At 33.7% G+C, this 20,087-nt stretch overlaps 1 protein-coding gene across 1 annotated transcript; it reads right to left on the bottom strand.

Moving 5' to 3' along the window:
- Positions 1–1,083: 1,083 nt before the first annotated feature.
- On the bottom strand, positions 1,084–19,449 carry LOC127839959 (uncharacterized). The gene is made up of 10 exons (XM_052368350.1): positions 19,380–19,449; positions 12,684–12,847; positions 11,535–11,656; positions 10,926–11,080; positions 10,437–10,497; positions 8,134–8,293; positions 6,929–7,139; positions 6,529–6,602; positions 3,244–3,257; positions 1,084–1,249 (listed from the first exon to the last, which is right to left on the bottom strand). Exons 1-10 carry the CDS (start codon positions 19,447–19,449, stop codon positions 1,084–1,086), a joined length of 1,197 nt encoding a protein of 398 aa, XP_052224310.1.
- Positions 19,450–20,087: the final 638 nt, after the last annotated feature.

The following is a 20,087-nucleotide window of genomic DNA, read 5'->3' as shown; positions in this document are numbered from 1 at the left end:
AAAAATGGAAAAAAACACTTAACATAAATTTAAAATATTATTATAAAATGTAAAATCGAATGTTTCTATGAAAAAAACAGTATTTGTAGCAATTGTGGTCAGTTTTCACAATATAAGCTCATTATCAAGGAAACAATTGTTTAGTGGAAGCGGCAGCCAATTTAAGCGTGTGACGGTAATATTTCAATTTAGGGCCAACGTCGCGCATAATGTACATTTGGACTCGAGCCTATGCAATTCCCCAAATTAGGCCGATATATATCAAACAAACCCTGTTAGTTTGTCGTTTTTTTTTTAAATTCGAGCGTAATTCTAAACAGTGTAACTGTAAAAGCGATGCGACTTAATTTTTTATTCAACAACACGTGTATATTTTCATTTTGTTATATAAAGTGGAATTAATAGGTCGGTTGCTTCTAGTTGTTTGTATGTGCCAAATGTACGCTATTACATATTATGTGCAGTTTGTTGTGTTTTTTAAATCTAAAATCCTATATCGGCGCATGGTATTTATATAACAACATTTTATTTGAATAAAAACAATCAATAACACTTAAAATTGATATGAAGGCAAATCAGCTAAAATTAAAATATTGTTATATACTCACAATTCGTCGATGATGACAATCTTAGATGCAATGCAATATCTGGCCTTGATATCAAAGTCTCCTATAAGAATTATTGCAAAACATATCATCATTAACACTACATCTTCAGGTAACCTTGAAAATACAACACTTACCCAGTGGCAGTATTCACAGAAAATTTTCAAACACAGTGAAAGATTTATTTTAATTTATAACATCCACATAAAAAGTTGTCTATACTACTTTCATCCAATATCGACTAAAGCACACAAGAATGAGATATGTTTGGGGATGTTGTATCCACGCAGCACAAATCTTACTGCTGTTGTATTTTTTTAGCATACGATGAAAGTAAATAAACTATATTAGTACATATGTTCTTGTTCTTATACAATATTTTTTTATTTGCAGTACACCAACTATAAAAATACATGATTAAATTTGGGAAAGCTGAACTTTAATTAAGATATTACGTACATTGATGGGGTTTGATAATTTAGTACGCACCTGTCCACTCGTCACCAAGCTGAAACGTCATGATAAGGACATCCGAAAGTTTGACCTCCGTTCCACTGACTTCTTCGTCGGATACAACCTTGTAGAACTTCATGGCTGCCGAGGGCTTAACAGTCATATTCACGCTGCTATCATCCTGCTTGTCTCTGTTATGGAAATAATGAAGGTACAATAAAAAAGCCAGAAGTATCTTGAAGCAGTTTTGCTTGACTTTGTCCGACAATTTGTCGTTTTCATCTTTATGTACATTATGTTATTGTTAATGTTTAATTTAAGGTCATGAGAGTCCCAAAACAACTGGTAATGTAAAAACAACATTTTAAATCTCATTATAAATCAAATTATATATAAACATCAGCCATTGATGTGTATGAAATGGACATTAAAAAGAATTGTAATCTGGTTTAAATTAGTTGCCTTTACTGTTAAGTAAGAATTGATACCGAATCTCCAAACTTTTTGAAATAGAGAATTACGTCAGTTGGTGCAAACAACGTTGACACATGCAATGCACCAATAGTACTTTTGAACAGATAATTATAGTTGCTCGTAGTACGGTAATGTATCTCTAAATGTAAGTTTATGTAACCAAAGACGCACGCTTTGTTGCTATTGGAAACCAGAACGTCACTTGTATCGGCGACGCAGAAAATGGGGATAACTTTATCGGCTCCGGTCTGGTATCCTCTGCTTTTCTGAACCACGATACGGAAGAGCATTTCCTTCAAAAAATAGTAATAAGTATCAATGTTATAAATATACGTTCTGAAGTAATGATTAAGATTTGATTGTAAACAGAATAGTATTTATTGTCAATACTCACAGTTAAAGCTTTACTTAATGAAAACATTGTATAAATCGTGTTAGTTATGTTAGTTATTCATGATTATATGCTTAACATTAAGATATTCAAACGATTTCTCAATTCCAGTCAAAATAAATTAGTTCCAATAAACGAAGCATATTGTTCTTTCTAACATTTTAGATTTAAAAACTTATGTTATTGATTACAAGACATGTGTAGCAGTTTAGGTCTATTAGCAATTGTATGCGGGCCATAACTGTTGTATTGTCTTAAGCGATTGAAAAATGAAGTTTAAAACGCAGTTCAGATTCTGTTTAAACATTTATACAATCACTATTACTACAATTTTAGAACATCGAATGGTCCAAATTAACATAATAATAGCGTTAAAGTAAGATTATTATTTATAGGCCTTTTATAGAGAGTCTATCATTAAACCATGTAAATAAAATGAATATACGTGAAGCATACACATGTGATCGGATGATTAAATGTGGGCCGCGCTCTGTGAAAGAGGAGTTAAATGCATTTTATGCATTCAGCGTTTATGATTTCGTTTAAAGAAAGTCTCATCTAACGAAAATCAAGTTTCGATAGAAAGTTTCGTCCCTGATTAGCCCGTACAGACTGCACAGGCTAATCTGGGACGAAACTTTACGCACATGCATTAAACCCCCTTTTACCAGAACACGGCTCATATGTTTAATATCCATTTTGTTTTTCACAACTTAAATTGTTACAAATGCTGCATTTACGTATTAATGGAATGATAAGAGGATTGCTGGCAGACATGGTAAAACAAATCATGTGCAAACAAAGAACTAACCAAAAACAAAATTCTATCAAAAATACTCATATCTTCAATTACGTAATTACATGACGATAAATGCATTAAGTATATATTGACTTATTAAGTGTATATAGTTTTAATTCTCTATTTGGCTACAGATTTGTAAGGTGTTATTTATTACAAGCTTAATGAAGTTATTACAGGATGATATATAAAATAATAGCTCACCATGATCGTGGAGAGGCTCGTAAATCCAAAACACCTGAAGCTAACTAAGTACGAATACATCATTATTGCACAACTAAAATAATTTTAAGACAACTATTAAAATGAGGCGACCGTACTAGGCATCAACAACAACGAAATAATAATATAAAACAGTTATGTAGTCACATTTCAAATATAAAGCTTACGCATGCGCAGCCAAATATTACAGACGTGTGATTTTGACATAATTGTATTAGCACCACAGTAACAAATTATCGTGAATATTTAAAATCGGCCACCATGTCTACGGAGTTGAACAATTGATATCACTTACTTACCGCGCAGGTGTTGACTGCAATAAATAATTTAGTACAATTATCAAACTACCAAAACGGCTGTTATGACATTTAATTAGCTAAGTCGGTTATATGAGTATGTATGTTCATACTATGAATATACAAGTATGCATGTCAGAAACGGGAGATAATATATGTGCATGCTAATCGGGGGACGACACTCTCCACTCTTCAGAAATCTTTTGTTTCAAGAAAGTTTCTTCTTAGGGAAAATCTAGTTTATGCGGATAGTGTCGTCCCAGATTAGCCTGTGCAGTCCATTAGTGGTGAAAACTTTACGCACATGCACTAAACCCCATTTACACAGAGCACGGCTCATATATAATATATAATCTCGTTGTTTTACATAGATGTGAACAACAATATATCCAATTGAATAAACCCTTCATGCATCCAATCATCTTTAATGAAACAAATGCGTGCTATCGCAAGTTCCCATCGATTCGCGCCGTATGCGCTATTTTTATCATTTTATTTTCGTACTAGTTTGAGAAAAGAGTAATTGTAAAGTTAAATAAATATTAACTTTAAACGGATGAGATAGAATATTTACATTTAATTCTATACTAATCACTTGACATATTTAACTGATACAGCGTAATGGGGTTTATTGTTCCTATTTCAGAATTTTTTTTTAATAAGAAAAACGGAACAGTACCGTATCCTTTATTCTAGCAGAACACTTGTTGCTTTAAAAGTTGTCTGTCTGTCTGCCCGTCGGTCCGTCCTTCTGCCCTCCCTCACGCCCGCCTTACCGTCCAACGGTCATTACGTTCGCTCGTCCGTCCGTCTGCCTTTCTATATTAAATATTATTGCCAAATAACCTCTTATTATTCTTTCCTTTTCTTGTATTATTGGTTTATCGAAATATAAAAATAAGTGATGCAGAGTAAGTAAACTTAAGATGAACTTGTAACTGTTCGTTTATGCGCGAGATATCAGATGCTCATGCTCCAAATTTGATGAAATGTGATATGAACTATCACTATAGGGTTGACATGGGCATCGGTGTCAGAATGTTATAGACCAATATATATATATTATATTATATATAACTGCATATTAATTGCTTGCTATACTGTCATCGAAATAGTCCAATGATGATCCCTGTGTTATATGTTTTATATTTTTATGGATCAGACTATTCTGACTATACGGATTCTGATTCGTTACAGGCTTGCCTTGTGCTAAATTTGTCTACTTTCTTTTGAATGGCAATTTCATTTGCTGTTGTTGCTCTTTCCATTTAAGATGGTTGTTTTAACATTTTGTGTCATTTATTTTAAAGCGAATTATTGTCAATTAGATGTAATGGAGTCTTAACATGGTTTCATGTTCTACATGATTATACAGCATGTCATAATGTGTTGCACTGTTTCTAAAACTAGAAAGTGAATATGCATTAACAAGAAGAAGCGAACAGCTTTGCGAAAATTCTGTATGTGGATACATCCATCGGTCTATGCTATGAAGTGCAAATACATTTGTATGCATAATTTAACATGTAAGGAAAATGCATCCACTTATTATTTGCTTATTTTGCTTGTATCTGATTTAATTACCGCATCTTCAAAAACAGGTGCCGTTTGTTATTTATTCAAATAATCATATGGAGTTAAATATAACAGCACCAAATACGTAGTTCTTATTTCAATAATATTTCAAATCGTTACAACATTTACGTTGATAGAAATTTTCTAGGTATAATGGAATGTTTTAAAACGAAAAACATATTTCAAATTGAATAAAAAAACACACAATCTTTTCGCAAACGGAACTTCTTTATTGCTCCACCCTACCATAATGTGCGTTTTGTCATTCCGGGATATTAATCCGGTCTCATTATCAAATCTGTATGTTCATTTGAAAGCGTGGACGCCTGTTAGGCGGGGCTGTTTCATTACAAGGCTCTAATGCAACGATGTTTAAACTAAAAGAGTAAAATTGTTAGTCAAATCATGATTAAACTTGCTCAACATATTTTAATGACATTTTTGCTGACTTTAAAATTGCTGTATTTGATTAAATTGATGACCGCAAATGTAAGAGAAGTATTCTTTATATGACTGTAGTGAAACCTTCTCAACACTCTTCAAGTATCAACTTTTGTCCACGTTCTATGAAACTTTGTCTGAATATTTGCAGGAGTTGTATCGCGGTTGATATTGAAAATGGCTGCGGTTGGTTAAAAATCATTGCCTCAAATAGGCGGAGTGTTGTTCGTACATGGCTATAGAGAAAATTGTTAACACTCTGTTAGTCATATGTTTGGTTTTAATAATCATGGAAATTTCATCAGGTCAATTGCTCTAATGATATTAAAGAAGATTTTAAAAAATAGTTCCGTTATGCTGAAAATAATTGTCGCCAGGGCCGTTGATATTGTTTTATATTGCTTAATCGAAACCTTGTTAGCGCGGCTTTTGGGTCGCGTCAGATACTCGTGTTGATAAGATCGATATAGAAACTGTTTCAGCCTTACTTCCACTTCAACAGTCGACTGTTGAGTCAGACAAAATATAATCAACATGCATAAACGTAACGTGATTAAAGGCAATGCTCTCCGACACATGATATTTGAACATTTGGACGATTTTCATCCAATCATTTCGATAAACTGTCGCGTGCCATCGGTCACTAAAGCTTTTGTCGCCCTATATGTCATGTGCGTCAGCGATTTTAATCGTACACGACTTTTCAGCAATATTTCGAATTATTTCACGATGACAGTTATAATCTTCGCAATCCCGTTACCAAACCAACTTATAGATTAGGTTGGTCTGAATGTAAAGTCTTTATCTCACGTGTAAAAAAACTATCCATGTCAGATTTTATATCGTAATAAAGCTAGTGTGGTCGAAATGGGGAACATATTGCAAGTTGACAGCTAAAAAATGAAAAACGTATCATGCACATCAAAAAGAAATCTTTTTGTGTGTATAAATCACTATTTAATATTGTCCTAAAATAAACTATATATTCTCAAATAAATGAACATTTTTATTTATCATTATAATGTTAAAAATATAAGTCATTTTTTTGTTTACATGTTTTCTTGTTCTCCATTAATATACCGATGTGAACAAGCAAAACAGACAACGTCTATAAAAAAAGCATTAAATGTTCTTGTCGAATGGAATACTATAGTAAGGAGCCGAGTCGTTCCGAACGGGAAGATCACTTTGTCGCTGTCCTAACAACGCCTGAGCATGCGCACTGGCGAATTTCCGGTAGAAAACGAAAGTGGACCCTGCTAAGCAAATTACCCCCGTGCTGAGAAACACGATAGTGGTGATGAGTACTGCTCCATTCATGCACATCGTTTCTTCTGTGATGATTTCTGAATATAGTGATTGTAATTTGTAATAAAGAAATATAGATAAAATCAATAATGTAAAGTAAGACATGCTATATTAAAAACGTGAAAGTTACATGAGTTTATGGTAAGTCGATTTAAACAGTATACACATCACATGTCAGGAAAAAAATATGCCTTTATCTCATTGTAATACTTCTCAAGCGCCTTTATCAAAGTGTCGTTTAATATTGTAAAGATAACTTACAGCTTTGAAAATGGTGAAACAATGCTACTGATAATCAAACAGTTAACTTTGTCCAGTGTACATTTACACGGTATTAAGTTTTTTTAAAGTAAAAATCACTCACGGATTTCGGAATATTTCTCCACAATTTTAACTCGAGCCCCGACGTCAATATCGAAATCCTCCGTCTGTCTTTTGGCAATGTTATGTCCAATGGACCCCACGCTTTCTTTCTTGCTCGGGACTTTGTTCGATGCATTGATTTCTCCTATCACGTTGACAGGCGTAACATATCGCTTCTTGCGTCCCCAACCGGCATAGCCCATGCAGTTAGACTTTGATAGAAACGGTAATAAACGTTATCATCTATATTATGCAAGTTTAAATCCTTTTTTATCCTACATAAGATTTTTTTATCTGGCAGGAGAGGTCAATCTCGTAATCCAATGAAAGACTTCCCGTATTAAATCTTACTGAAACCAATACATCCCTTATTCTCTACAATAAACAGTTAAAATAGATATTACAGTATAAATCGTTATCTTCTTTCTCAGAAGAAATTATTCCATTTAACGGACTTCATAAATAATACGTTTATGTCAAATTGAACTTTTAATTAACTCATTATATAAAAGCAGCGCTCTGGGAAAACCGGGCTTAATGCATGTTCGTAATGTATTGTCCCAAAAAAGCCTGTGCCGCCGCAGACTAGACTGGTTTTTGCTTAGATCAGACGTCCCTTAAACCAAAAATCCATTAAAAAAAATAGTCGTCCATAATTAGCCGTAGCATACACTAAAGGCTAATCTGGGACGATACTTTACGAACATGCATTATGCCCCGTTTTCCAAGAGCGAGGCTCATCATCATCATAATCATCATAATCATCATAATCATCATCATAATCATCATAATCAACATAATCAACATCATCATCAACATTATCACCTTCATCATCATCATCATCATCATCATCATCATCATCATCATCATCATCATCATCATCATCATCATCATCATCATCATCATCATCATCATCATCATCATCATCAACATCATCATCATCATCATCATCATCATCATCATCATCATCATCATCATCATCATCATCATCATCAACATAATCAACATCATCATCAACATTATCACCTTCATCATCATCATCATCATCATCATCATCATCATCATCATCATCATCATCATCATCATCATCATCATCATCATCATCATCATCATCATCATCATCATCATCATCATCATCAGTTTAGTACCTTTCTTTCAAATTGGCCGCAGCAGAAGCGGCTCTTAAATGTTCGTGAGTTGGATTACCTCTTCACAGTCGCCTTTACAGACTTGCAGCACACAGGTAAAGTTCATCTCAATCGCTCCTCCCTCTAAGTTGGTGGACCGGAAGGCCCCGAACTCGCTCATGAGATAACCGCGCTTGAAACGCGAGAAGTTCGGAAACAGGTCCGTGTCAGTGGCGCAACTGAAAGTGAGGCATATTTTGGTTGCCACAAGCCTAGGCGATACACATTTGTACATGTTGCTGTGCTAACCTTATATTATGAACTCAATTCACACATCCGGCGTGATTTTGGTTGGATTTTATCACAGGGGACAGGTGGGGTACTCCAGTTTCCACCCACTGGAAAATACCACCCAAAAACTGAATGTATTTCAGTAAATAAAAAAAAGCATGTAAGGTATTTTTTCGATATTTGTGATTCTTCGTTATCATTCAATTTATACGTGAAAGTAGTAAGAGATTATGCAGAATTTATCGTCATTTTTTCTCTAGTGCCATTATATAAAACTTTAACCATTAAACACACAGACTGTAACTGTATTTAATACGTTCTTTGGCTTCTCGCGAGGGGAGACAAAGCGGTCCCTCCCTTCTCCCATTGTCCTCAACGTATTTATAAGTTGGAATTATTATATAATGTATTTCATCACTTTCGTTAAATTGCTCCTTTTCTTTTGTGGTGACAACTGTGTTGTAGTTTTACAAAAACAAACGAAGGGGATATTATATCTCCACCATAGCGAACACAACTTTCTTCCGAGAAAAGTATACAAATAGCAAACAGCAAATATCAGATGTTTTCTGTGACACACAGAAATGTACAATGTTTATCATACACAGTGAGTAAGGTAGCTATTCGCAATGTTATATTAAATATAAATCAATGATATATCGTCAACTGTATAAGTCTTTATGCCAGTAAAGGTATTTGCTTCAACTCAATTGAAATAAAGGACGTATGCATGTAAAGCTCGATCTTTATTAAATCGTCCATCGATATAAACACTCTAGCCCAAATACTTTGCTAAATAAAATTGCATGTGTTCTGTAGTGTTATTGTAGTTTGAGTCATTAGTGTTCCGCTTAAGAAATCTATTTAAAATGCATATTTTTAGATTTTGTCAATATGATGTAGAGTTCAGTAGAGCATTTGTTTTATGCTCTCACTTGAAGAGAAGCATTTGCGCTTGGCTGTCCGTCCTTCTCCGGCAAACATCGGCTGGAATGATGACATTACCTGGGGTGTTTGCTGATGAAGAGCATACATCATCCCGACTTTGAAGTTATATACTAGTTTTAAATATGAGCTTATTTGATGGTGAACATTCTACTGCAAACACACCATGTTGTTCCGCATACAAAGAGCTATTAAAAGATACAAATATTGATTCATTACCGGTCCACTCTCTAGTGAGATATATAAAATGTATCCAATCGACCTTACATATGATCAACATCACATTTCTTAATAATTTCTTAATATTTGTTGAATGTACTATTCACATTGATATTTTTGCGAAATATAGATACACCGTCGGGCACTGCACCCGTTCGTTAGCAAGATGCGATACATCGGGCGCTAAGACTGGTCGTCTATTCAAACAAAAGATCGATTATTCATAATTTACGTCTGTTTTCTTGGGGTTTGCTGTTACCTGTAAAACCCATGCTAAAATTTCAATGTGTATGTAATTGAAGTACATTTACACCTTTACTTTTGTTAAAAATGGAAAAAAAACTTAACATAAATTTAAAATATTATTATAAATTGTAAAATCGAATGTTTCTATGAAAAAAACAGTATTTGTAGCAATTGTGGTCAGTTTTCACAATTTTAGCTCATTATCAAGGAAACAATTGTTTAGTGGAATCCGATTTTAGCGTGTGACGGTAATATTTCAATTTAGGGCCAACGTCGCGCATAATGTACATTTGGACTCGAGCCTATGCAATTCCCCAAACTAGGCCGATATATATCAAACAAACCCTGTTAGTTTGTCGTTTTTTTTTAAGTCGAGCGTAATTCTAAACAGTGTAACTGTAAAAGCGATGCGACTTAATTTTTTATTCAACAACACGTGTATATTTTCATTTTGTTATATAAAGTGGAATTAACAGGTAGGTTGCTTCTAGTTGTTTGTATGTGCCAAATGTACGCTATTACATATTATGCGCAGTTTGTTGTGTTTTTTTTTAATCTAAAATCCTATATCGGCGCATGGTATTTATATAACAACATTTAATTTGAATAAAAACAATCAATAACACTTAAAATTGATATGTAGGCAAATCAGCTAAAATTAAAATATTGTTATATACTCACAATTCGTCGATGATGACAATCTTAGATGCAATGCAATATCTGGCCTTGATATCAAAGTCTCCTATAAGAATAATTGCAGAAAAAAATATCATCAGTAACACTACATCTTCAGGCAACCTTGAAAATACAACACTTAACCAGTGGCAGTATTCACAGAAAATTGTCAAACACAGTGAAAGATTTATTTTAAGTTATTACATCCACATACAAAGTTGTCTATACTACTTTCATCCAATATCGACTGAAGCACACAAGAATGAGATATGTTTGGGGATGTTGTATCCACGCAGCACAAATCTTACTGCTGTTGTATTTTTTTTAGCATACGATGAAAGTAAATAAACTATATTAGTAGAGATGTTCTTGTTCTTATACAATATTTTTTATTTACAGTACACCAACTATGAAAATACATGATTAAATTTTGGAAAGCTGAACTTTAGTTAAGATATTTCGTACATTGATGGGGTACGATTATTTAGCACGCACCTGTCCACTCGTCACCAAGCTGCAACGTCATAATAAGGACATCCGAAAGTTTGACCTCCGTCCCACTGACTTCTTCGTCCGATACAACCTTGTAGAACTTCATTGCTGCCGAAGGTTTAACAGTCATATTGACGCTGCTATCATCCTGCTTGTCTCTGTTATGGATATAATGAAGGTACAATAAAAAAGCCAGAAGTATCTTGAAGCAGTTTTGCTTGACGTTGATCGGCAACCTGTCGTTTTCATCTGTATGTACATTATGTTATTTGTAATGTTTAATTTAAGGTCATGAGAGTCCCCAAAAAAACTGGTAATGTAAAAACAACATTTTAAATCTCATTATAAATCAAATTATATATAAACATCAGCCATTGATGTGTATGAAATGGACATTAAAAAGTATTGTAATCTGGTTTAAATTAGTTGCCTTTACTGATAAGTAAGAATTGATACAAATCTCCAAACTTTTTGAAATAGAGAATTACGTCAGTTGGTGCAAACAACGTTGACACATGCAATGCACCAATAGTACTTTTGAACAGATACTTATAGTTGCTCGTAGTACGGTAATGTATCTCTAAATGTAAGTTTATGTAACCAAAGACGCACGCTTTGTTGCTATTGGAAACCAGAAGGTCACTTGTATCGGCGACGCAGAAAATGGGGATAACTTTATCGGCTCCGGTCTGGTATCCTCTGCTTTTCTGAACCACGATTCGGAACAACATTTCCTTAAAAAAATAGTAATAAGTATCGATGTTATAAATATACGTTCTGAATTAATGCTTAAGATTTGATTGTAAACAGAATAGTATTTATTGTCAATACTCACAGTTAAAGCGTTGCTTAATGAATACATTTTATAAGTCGTGTTAGTTTGATTTATTAGAATACATATATAAGATTCATTTCAAACGAAAAAGAAAGGGACATGTTTTTTGATGAATATATACCTTTATGTCCGTTAAAAACGGACTGACCATTTTCATATGCCTCGGGCTTTGATATGCAAATAAACAATTACAATACAGGTTATAGTTAAAGCCACTTTAATTATTCAAGACATCCGCTTGACTGGCAGCCGCATACAGTATATTTAGAGAGTTCAATTACTGCAAAAGCTGATGCAGTTAATTGGTTATACCATGATAAAATAGTTTACAGTGCAATACATAATTTGACTGCTTTCGATAATACCACCAGAAGCGAGATTAAGTTTTTTGTGATAGTGTTGCGTTGTGATAAAAGTCCATATTAACGATACGCGTGTCCAAAACCCACGCCGGTAACTCAATTAGGCATCGCAACAGACACCAAAGAAATCACACACTAAATTCTTAGACAACTTTTAATCAAACACTGTATTTCATTCCATTGTAGGGAATGGATATCGTTTATAAGTTCTTGAACTTTTGGAATATTAATCAATATCTAAGAACTCGCATCAAAGAACACTGCACATTACATAACAGGACGTGATGTGAGTGGATGAAAAATTTAAATTTAATCTATGTACTATAAATTACTATATATCACTATATTACTAAATTTACTAGAAAATTTGAATTGATAAACAAAAAAATAACGAAACTACCACAAAAATTTGTTAATTATTACCCAAATGTGTGCATATAATGAAGTTATATTGCTTACAAATAATCAGTTCAATGACTGTTTTAGAACACATACGCTGTTTTTGCACGTATCCCCAGTAAATCCGATCATATAGTAACTTAGAACTATACACTAAAGGCATACCCATTTTATCCCGCACTCCTCAAAGTCGAATTCATAGAACGCAATTCCTGATGACGTCACACGCTTGCAGGCGTCTCCCTGGCCCTGGATGTACACAAGCCCGTTGTCGGCTGCGTCATAGGTCGAAATTACAAGCTTGGTCTGTGTACAGCTTTCCACGTTCACTAAAAGGTAAGAACAGTGAAAATTTCAAACAAGTATGTTTCAACTTTAAATATGTGGTTAAACATAGCAGATACAAAAAATGTTGTTTTTTTTTTCAAAACGAATCCAACTATCATGAAACAGTTCATAAAGGACACGCAGTATACGGTTATGTGTTAGCATGTCTTGGTAAGTTGTATCGATGCATTGATAGAAATGTTAAAAAGAAAACTTATTTATATAACTTGGGGCATAAGTATCTTACATAGTGGCTCAAACACTGCCTCCGTTGTCGTGAATAATGACGTCATCACACAAATCCATAATGCGTATTTCTGAAAAAAGTAGTTTATATTCATGATTATATGCTTAACATTAAGATATTCAAACGAGTACTCAATTCCAGTCCAAATAAATAAGTTCCAATAAACGAAGCATATTGTTCTTTCTAACATTTTAGATTTAAAAAACTTATGTTATTGATTACAAGACATGTGTAGCAGTTTAGGTCTATAAGCAATTGTGTGCGGGCCATAACTGTTGTATTGTCTTAAGCGACTGAAAAAAATGAAGTTTAAAACGCCGTTCAGATTCTGTTTAAACATTTATACAATCAGTATTACTACATTTTTAGAACATCGAATACTCCAAATTAACACAATAATAGTCTTAAAGTTGCTTATTATTATTTATAGGCCTTTTATAGAGAGTCTATCATTAAACCATGTAAACAAAATGAATATACGTGAAGCATACACATGTGATCGGATGCTTAAATGTGAGTGGCGCTCTGTGAAAAAGGAGTTAAATGCATGTTATGCATTCAGCGTTTATGATTTCGTTTAAAGAAAGTCTCATCTAACGAAAATCAACTTACGACCGAAAGTTTCGTCCCTGATAAGCATGTCCGGACTGCACAGGCTAATCTGGGACGACACTTTACGCACATGCATTAAACCCCCTTTTACCAGAACACGGCTCATATGTTTAATATATTTTTTTGATAATTTCACTGAGCATAATATTTTTTGTTTTTCACAACTTAAATTGTTACAAACTTTTTCTTCCGTACATCAATGCTGCATTTACGTATGTATTGAATGATAAGAAAAGTGCTGGCAGACATGGTAAAACAAATCGTGTGCAAACAAAGAATTAAACAAAAAACAATATTCTATAAAAAAAAATACACATATCTTCAAATACGTTATTTCGTGACGATAAATGTATTATGTATATTCATCCCACTTTCACAGCGAATTCGGTTGAATAAGACCGTTTTGATTAAATTTCTGGTATACTCAATGGCACGTGCAACGTTGTTAGGCTAAATTGTAAACAAATGTAGTTCCTTGTGTATAACAACTAAATGTTATATTGGTGTTATAAAACTTTTAGATTCGCAATTCAATATGAATAATAGTGTTAATAATAACGCACGACTCTTTGTCACAGAACGATATTCTGATTTTAAAAACTGATTATTTGATCAGCGGTTATTTTTGGAACGCGGAGTAATACACCGACCTTGGTTACACTACAGTCATTATCAAAGTACGACAAACACTCTTGAAAACGCGAAATTATCCAGTTAAACTAATGTTGTTTGAATAAACAGGTTTACTGAATAAAAAGTGGGATAAATAGAATAATAGGTGAGTGTTGATTATAGATAAGGTTTATCATGCTCGGCACGAAACGAAAAAGCACTCGACAAGGCTCGTGCTTTTTGTTTTCTAAGCCTCGCATGATAAACCTGATCTATGCACTAACCTATTATTCTCTATATTGACTTACTAAGGGTATACAGTTTTTATTCTCTTTTTGGCTACAGAATTGTAAGGTGTTATTTATTACAAGCTTAATGAAGTTATTAAAGGATGTTGTATAAAAAAATAGCTTACCATGATCGTGGAAAGGTTCGGAAATCCAAAACACCTGAAGCTAACTAAGTACGAGTACATCATTATTGCACAACTAAAATAATTTTAAGACATCAATTAAAATGAGGCGACCATTCTAGGCATAAACAACAACGAAATAATAATATAAAACAGTTATGTAGTCACATTTCAAATATAAAGCTTACGCATGCGCAGCCAAATATTACAGACGTGTGATATTGACATAATTGTATTAGCACCACAGTAACAAATTATCGTGAATATTTAAAATCGGCCACCATGTCTACGGAGTTGAACAATTGATATCACTTACTAATCGCGCAGGTGTTGACTGCAATAAATAATTAAGTACAATTATCAAACTACCAAAACGGCTGTTATGGAATTTAATAAGCTAAGTCGGTTATATGAGTATGTTTGTTCATACTATGAATATACAAGTATGCATGTCCGAAACGGGAAATATTATATGTGCAGGCTAATCGGGGGACGAAGCTTTCCGCTTTTCAGAAATCTTTTGTTTAAAGAAAGTTTCTTCTTAGGGAAAATCTAGTTTATGCGGATATTGTCGTCCCAGATTAGCCTGTGCAGTCCATTAGTGGTGAAAACTTTACGCACTTGCACTAAACCCCATTTACACAGAGCACGGCTCATACATAATATATATTCTCGTTGTTTTACATAGACGTGAACAACAATAAATTCAATTGAATAAACCCTTCATGCATCCGATCATCTTTAATGAAACAAATGCGTGTTATCGCAAATTCCCATCGATTCGCGCCGTATGCGCTATTTTTATCATTTTATTTTCGTACTAGTTTGAAAAAAGGTAATTGTAAAGTTAAATAAATATTAACTATAAACGGATGAGATAGAATATTTACATTGAATTCTATACTGAACACTTGAAATATTTATTCTGATAGAGCGTAATGGGGTTTATTGTTCCTATATCAGTATTTCTTTATTGATTAAGAAAAACGAAACAGTTCCGTATTCTTTATTCTAGCAGAACACTTGTTGCTTTAAAAGATGTAGTTGGTTAGGGCTGACCGGAGGATCGGACCTGAGACCCTTACGCTTAAGCGCCTATTTGTTTGGCTTTCCTTATGTCTGTCTGTCCGTCGGTCCGTCCCTCCGTCCTTCTGCCCTCCTTTTAGCCCGCCTTACCGTCCAACGGTCATTACGTCCGCTCGTCCGTCCGTCTGCCTTTCTATATTAAATATTATTGCCAAATAACCTCTTATTATTCTTTCCTTTTCTTATATTATTGATTTATCGAAATATAAAAATAAGTGTTGCAGAGAAAGTAAACTTAAGATGAACTTGTAACTGTTCGTTTCTGCGCGAGATATAAGATGCTAATGCTCCAAATTTGATGACATGTGATATGAACTATCACTCACTATAGGGTTGACATAGGCATCGTTATCAGAATGTTATAGACCAATACCGGTATAGGGCCTTATTGCCTTTAGATTATAAATATTAATATTATGACAATTCTAAATAATCGATTGTTTTTGTGCGATATCTCAGGAACTATTGATCCGAAATGGTTGAACGTTAATACATGTATTAACTTTCATTTTAGTAGATATATGCATAATTTGAGGTCATTTCGCTCCACTGATTTTTTTTCAGGGAATTATTGCCGTTAAAATACGTACTGTTTACCGCGTATACTCGGTGTCTGATCAAATGAACTAATTATCCAATTTTGACGAAATGTAACATGCAGTAACCCTATGGAGTTGACATACACTAATGTCAAGTTGTTCCTCTGCGATGAGTTTACAGAGGATTAGTGCCCCTTGTATAATACTTGTTTCCGAACAATTAATCGATACCTTAACAAAACGCATCGCCGGTGATACTACACGTTTTCTCGTATCGCTTGCAAAAACTTAAGGTAGCGCACCCCTAATGATTTCCCTTGATTTATTTTACGATCATTGCCGATCTTCAATGATCGGTTATTTCCGAGAAATGCATTTTATTTTGATATATGTTTACGTAATTCCTTTAGAATACATTATTTTCACAATAAATATTGACTTTGATCAAAATATCATCTGAAAAAATACGATTTTGTGATTTCTTCAAAGATCGACGAGCTTTTTTACCTGTTTACTTATCGATGTGTAATTTAAGCTAGCACAAATGGGAAGTTGTCGTGGCCGAGTGGTTAAGGCGATGGACTGCAAATTTTTTGGGATCTCCCGCGGAGGTTCGAATCCTGCCGACATCACATACTTTTTGCGACGCGTTTTATTTCTTTTCTAACGTAATTTGATTTAATATAGCATATATAATATGTTTATTGTTAAATATGTTGAAAATTGTATGCACATCCTTCAATTTTTAAAATCAAAACGACGTTATGGCTAAATTGGGTGATCTACTGCTGAAAATACGAATGATGCATGTTGTCTTTTAATTTTAATTTAAAAAAGTAAACGGTAAATCTGTCTATTTCTTGGTATTTTTGCTGTTTATAGTGTTTCTATAAAAACTACGTTTAAAATATAACTTTAATGATACTATTTTGAATTTTATGACACTTTGTTTTTAACCGACTCAATTTTTACTTGGCTGAAATAACTAACATTTCATGTCGCTCTTCCATAGATAAAAATTATAAAAAAATAAATGTCTGTAAAAGAATACTTATTTCATCTTGTTTAAACTTTAAACACCTTTACTGCATCTGTAAACACCAACTGCATGCCCATATTTGGAAATTTGAATGAATTATGGAACTTTTATATACCCCATGGGTGAAAATAAACTTGACAAAAGCCGAGCGTGGGGGTGGTTTTGAAAAAATCGGTATTTTTTTTTTTAAAGCATGGAAAGCCTACCTACAAATTTGCATGTAGTTCAGAGAAATGATGCTGATTAAGAAAATAATCAATTAGATTATATTTGGATATGTGCCCATTAGAGGTGCGCTACTTTAAATGTGTCGTTGGGTATTATAATCAAATCTGCACTGAATAGTATTTTTTTTCAACAGTGAAATTGTCGTTCTTACATTAATGATTGCGAATGCACAATCAAAACTACATGCATGAATAGTATAAAATCTTTTTTCGTTGATATTCTGTTATACTTTCTTCTGAACGTGTGTTCTAGTTTTCTATTCATCGATATTTTATTATCCTAATGGATAATTTAAATGTAAACTCTACGTAAATTTAAACGTAATATATTCGATTCGCTTGTATATAGCCAGTTATCTCGTGAATGCGGTCGCATGGGTTGCAAGGTTCGAAGCCGAGGCTTATTAAAAATTATTTTTAACGGTGTGATACATTTGTCATTACTAGCGAGCATACTTTGATGTCAAATTATTATAATTTTGTATTAAATGTATGCGTTTACTTGTGCACAATCACGGCCGTAAATCACGGGCGCCACATATTTTTGAGATGCTAACATTAATGAGCCAATGCTTCTTCCGATTTGGCGCAAAGGACCGGATTTTTTTTAACTTCTTAATTCTATAGTGGGGATATGTTTTACATCTGTGTTCAAAATATTTTGCATTTAAACAAAACGGACAATGAGGTTAAAATTAATTCAACCACAAATGTACAAAAGCATACAATCATAATCAATTTTGAAACGTGAGGACTTTTATAAGTTGTGGAATGTTTTTTAGTAGTTTTTTATCGTTAAACATTTATATCAAGACTCATCGTATTATGCGTGTATTATGCGTGTATTATGCGTGCGTTTGTTTTTGGCGTTAAACCAAACTCGTATATTTATTTAGTTTTGTTTACAACAAAGTACTTTTCAAACTGAATCGTGAACGTTTGAACGCGATCCATCCAGTAGTTAACCCATTTATGCCAAGTAGACTCTTCCATCCTTCTAAATTGGATCAATTTATTTCCAAAATTAGGGATGTCCAGTATATTTATTTCTTTATTTGGAATATTTCTACAGAAATTTCTTTAAGCAAACAGCGCAGATCCTGATAAGACGCCGCATCTGGGTTTTCTCTGCAGAGAATGTAGTGTTTCTAATCAATTTGATAAAAAGTTATCAAACGATTTAAATGAGTCGGATTTTCCCGATTTGTTCACCACTTATTCATGACTGTGGTAGTATTAAGTACGCCTTAGTTTGGTTTAGGATGGTAAATTAGCAGCTATAACATAGAAAAAACATTAAGAAGACAATGGGTTCAAACCTGTTTGCAATTAAAGCATCATTCAGACATATTAATATTCATCCAAATTGAACCAATATCGCATAATGTATTTAAATTTACATCAACGAGTATTTAGACGTTATCTTTAAACGTGTACACCTGGTTACATGTATTTTAAAACGCACACTGATGAATTTACATATCAGCTTGAATTCACAAAGTTTACGACTATGAAAGTAAAACACTAGGTATTAAGTTAGAAGTAGAGCTTAATGATGCACGGCAAGGATCACACAATAAACGAGTTGTGTGTGTGTTTCGTGCACTTCACTCAAACCCACATATCCCTTCCTTAAATAAAACAAATGCAATACGCTATTGTGCTTGGTCTATAGTTTCTACCGATTGTCCGAACAATCACTGGCATATCCTTTCACTCAACTTGTTATATCAGCATTTATATTTCTTTTAACAGCAGACTTGCGTCTGGTCTCTCCTCTGGATTCTGCATCCAACAGCTCTGTACAACACGTGCTAGGTTCTCCGGCATTGCGTACTTGGTATTGCAGTCGGGATGCGGTCTGCTTGTCGCTGATCGCCCCTTATTCATATCGACAGCTGCCCGCCTTTGAAGACGATTATAGTTAAAGTGGCAATATTCAAATTTTCTCATAAAGGTATACCTTTAGAAATTATCAACATATACTCTTATAAGTAAATACGCATTTTACTTCTACTTGTGGTTGAAAGAACAATAAGAACACTATTTTCTGTAAACATGAGTTACTTTTTTGCGTTTGGGTATTGAAGTCTGACTTGACCCTACCTTCCATGCCAAAGTTCCTACAGCAAAGTTCCCAGGTTGAATATATCTGTGTGTTCACCAATGTTTTGATGCGCCAAAACTTCCGGCGCCAAGAATTTCGTGCCATTATCTATGTTAGTATCCGGTGTACAAGTCGGTCCGCAAAGTTTCACATTACCATTTTGTAGCTGTGAATATATAACGATTATGTACAAGAGTATTTATTAAGGCTTGCGTACTAGATTGAAGATACAATTAAATACACGCATATGCCCATTGAGTTATACCCAACGACATTTAAATATATAAACAATGATACCATGTAAATGCGCTGTCTTACCAGAACGTTTTTCAGTTGTATTTTACTGTGCACATATCCTTTC

This window comes from Dreissena polymorpha, chromosome 7 (assembly GCF_020536995.1).
Source record: "Dreissena polymorpha isolate Duluth1 chromosome 7, UMN_Dpol_1.0, whole genome shotgun sequence".
NCBI lineage: Eukaryota > Metazoa > Mollusca > Bivalvia > Myida > Dreissenidae > Dreissena > Dreissena polymorpha.
The sequence above is the reverse complement of the archived record's forward strand: the minus strand, read 5'-3'. Positions and strand labels throughout refer to the sequence as shown.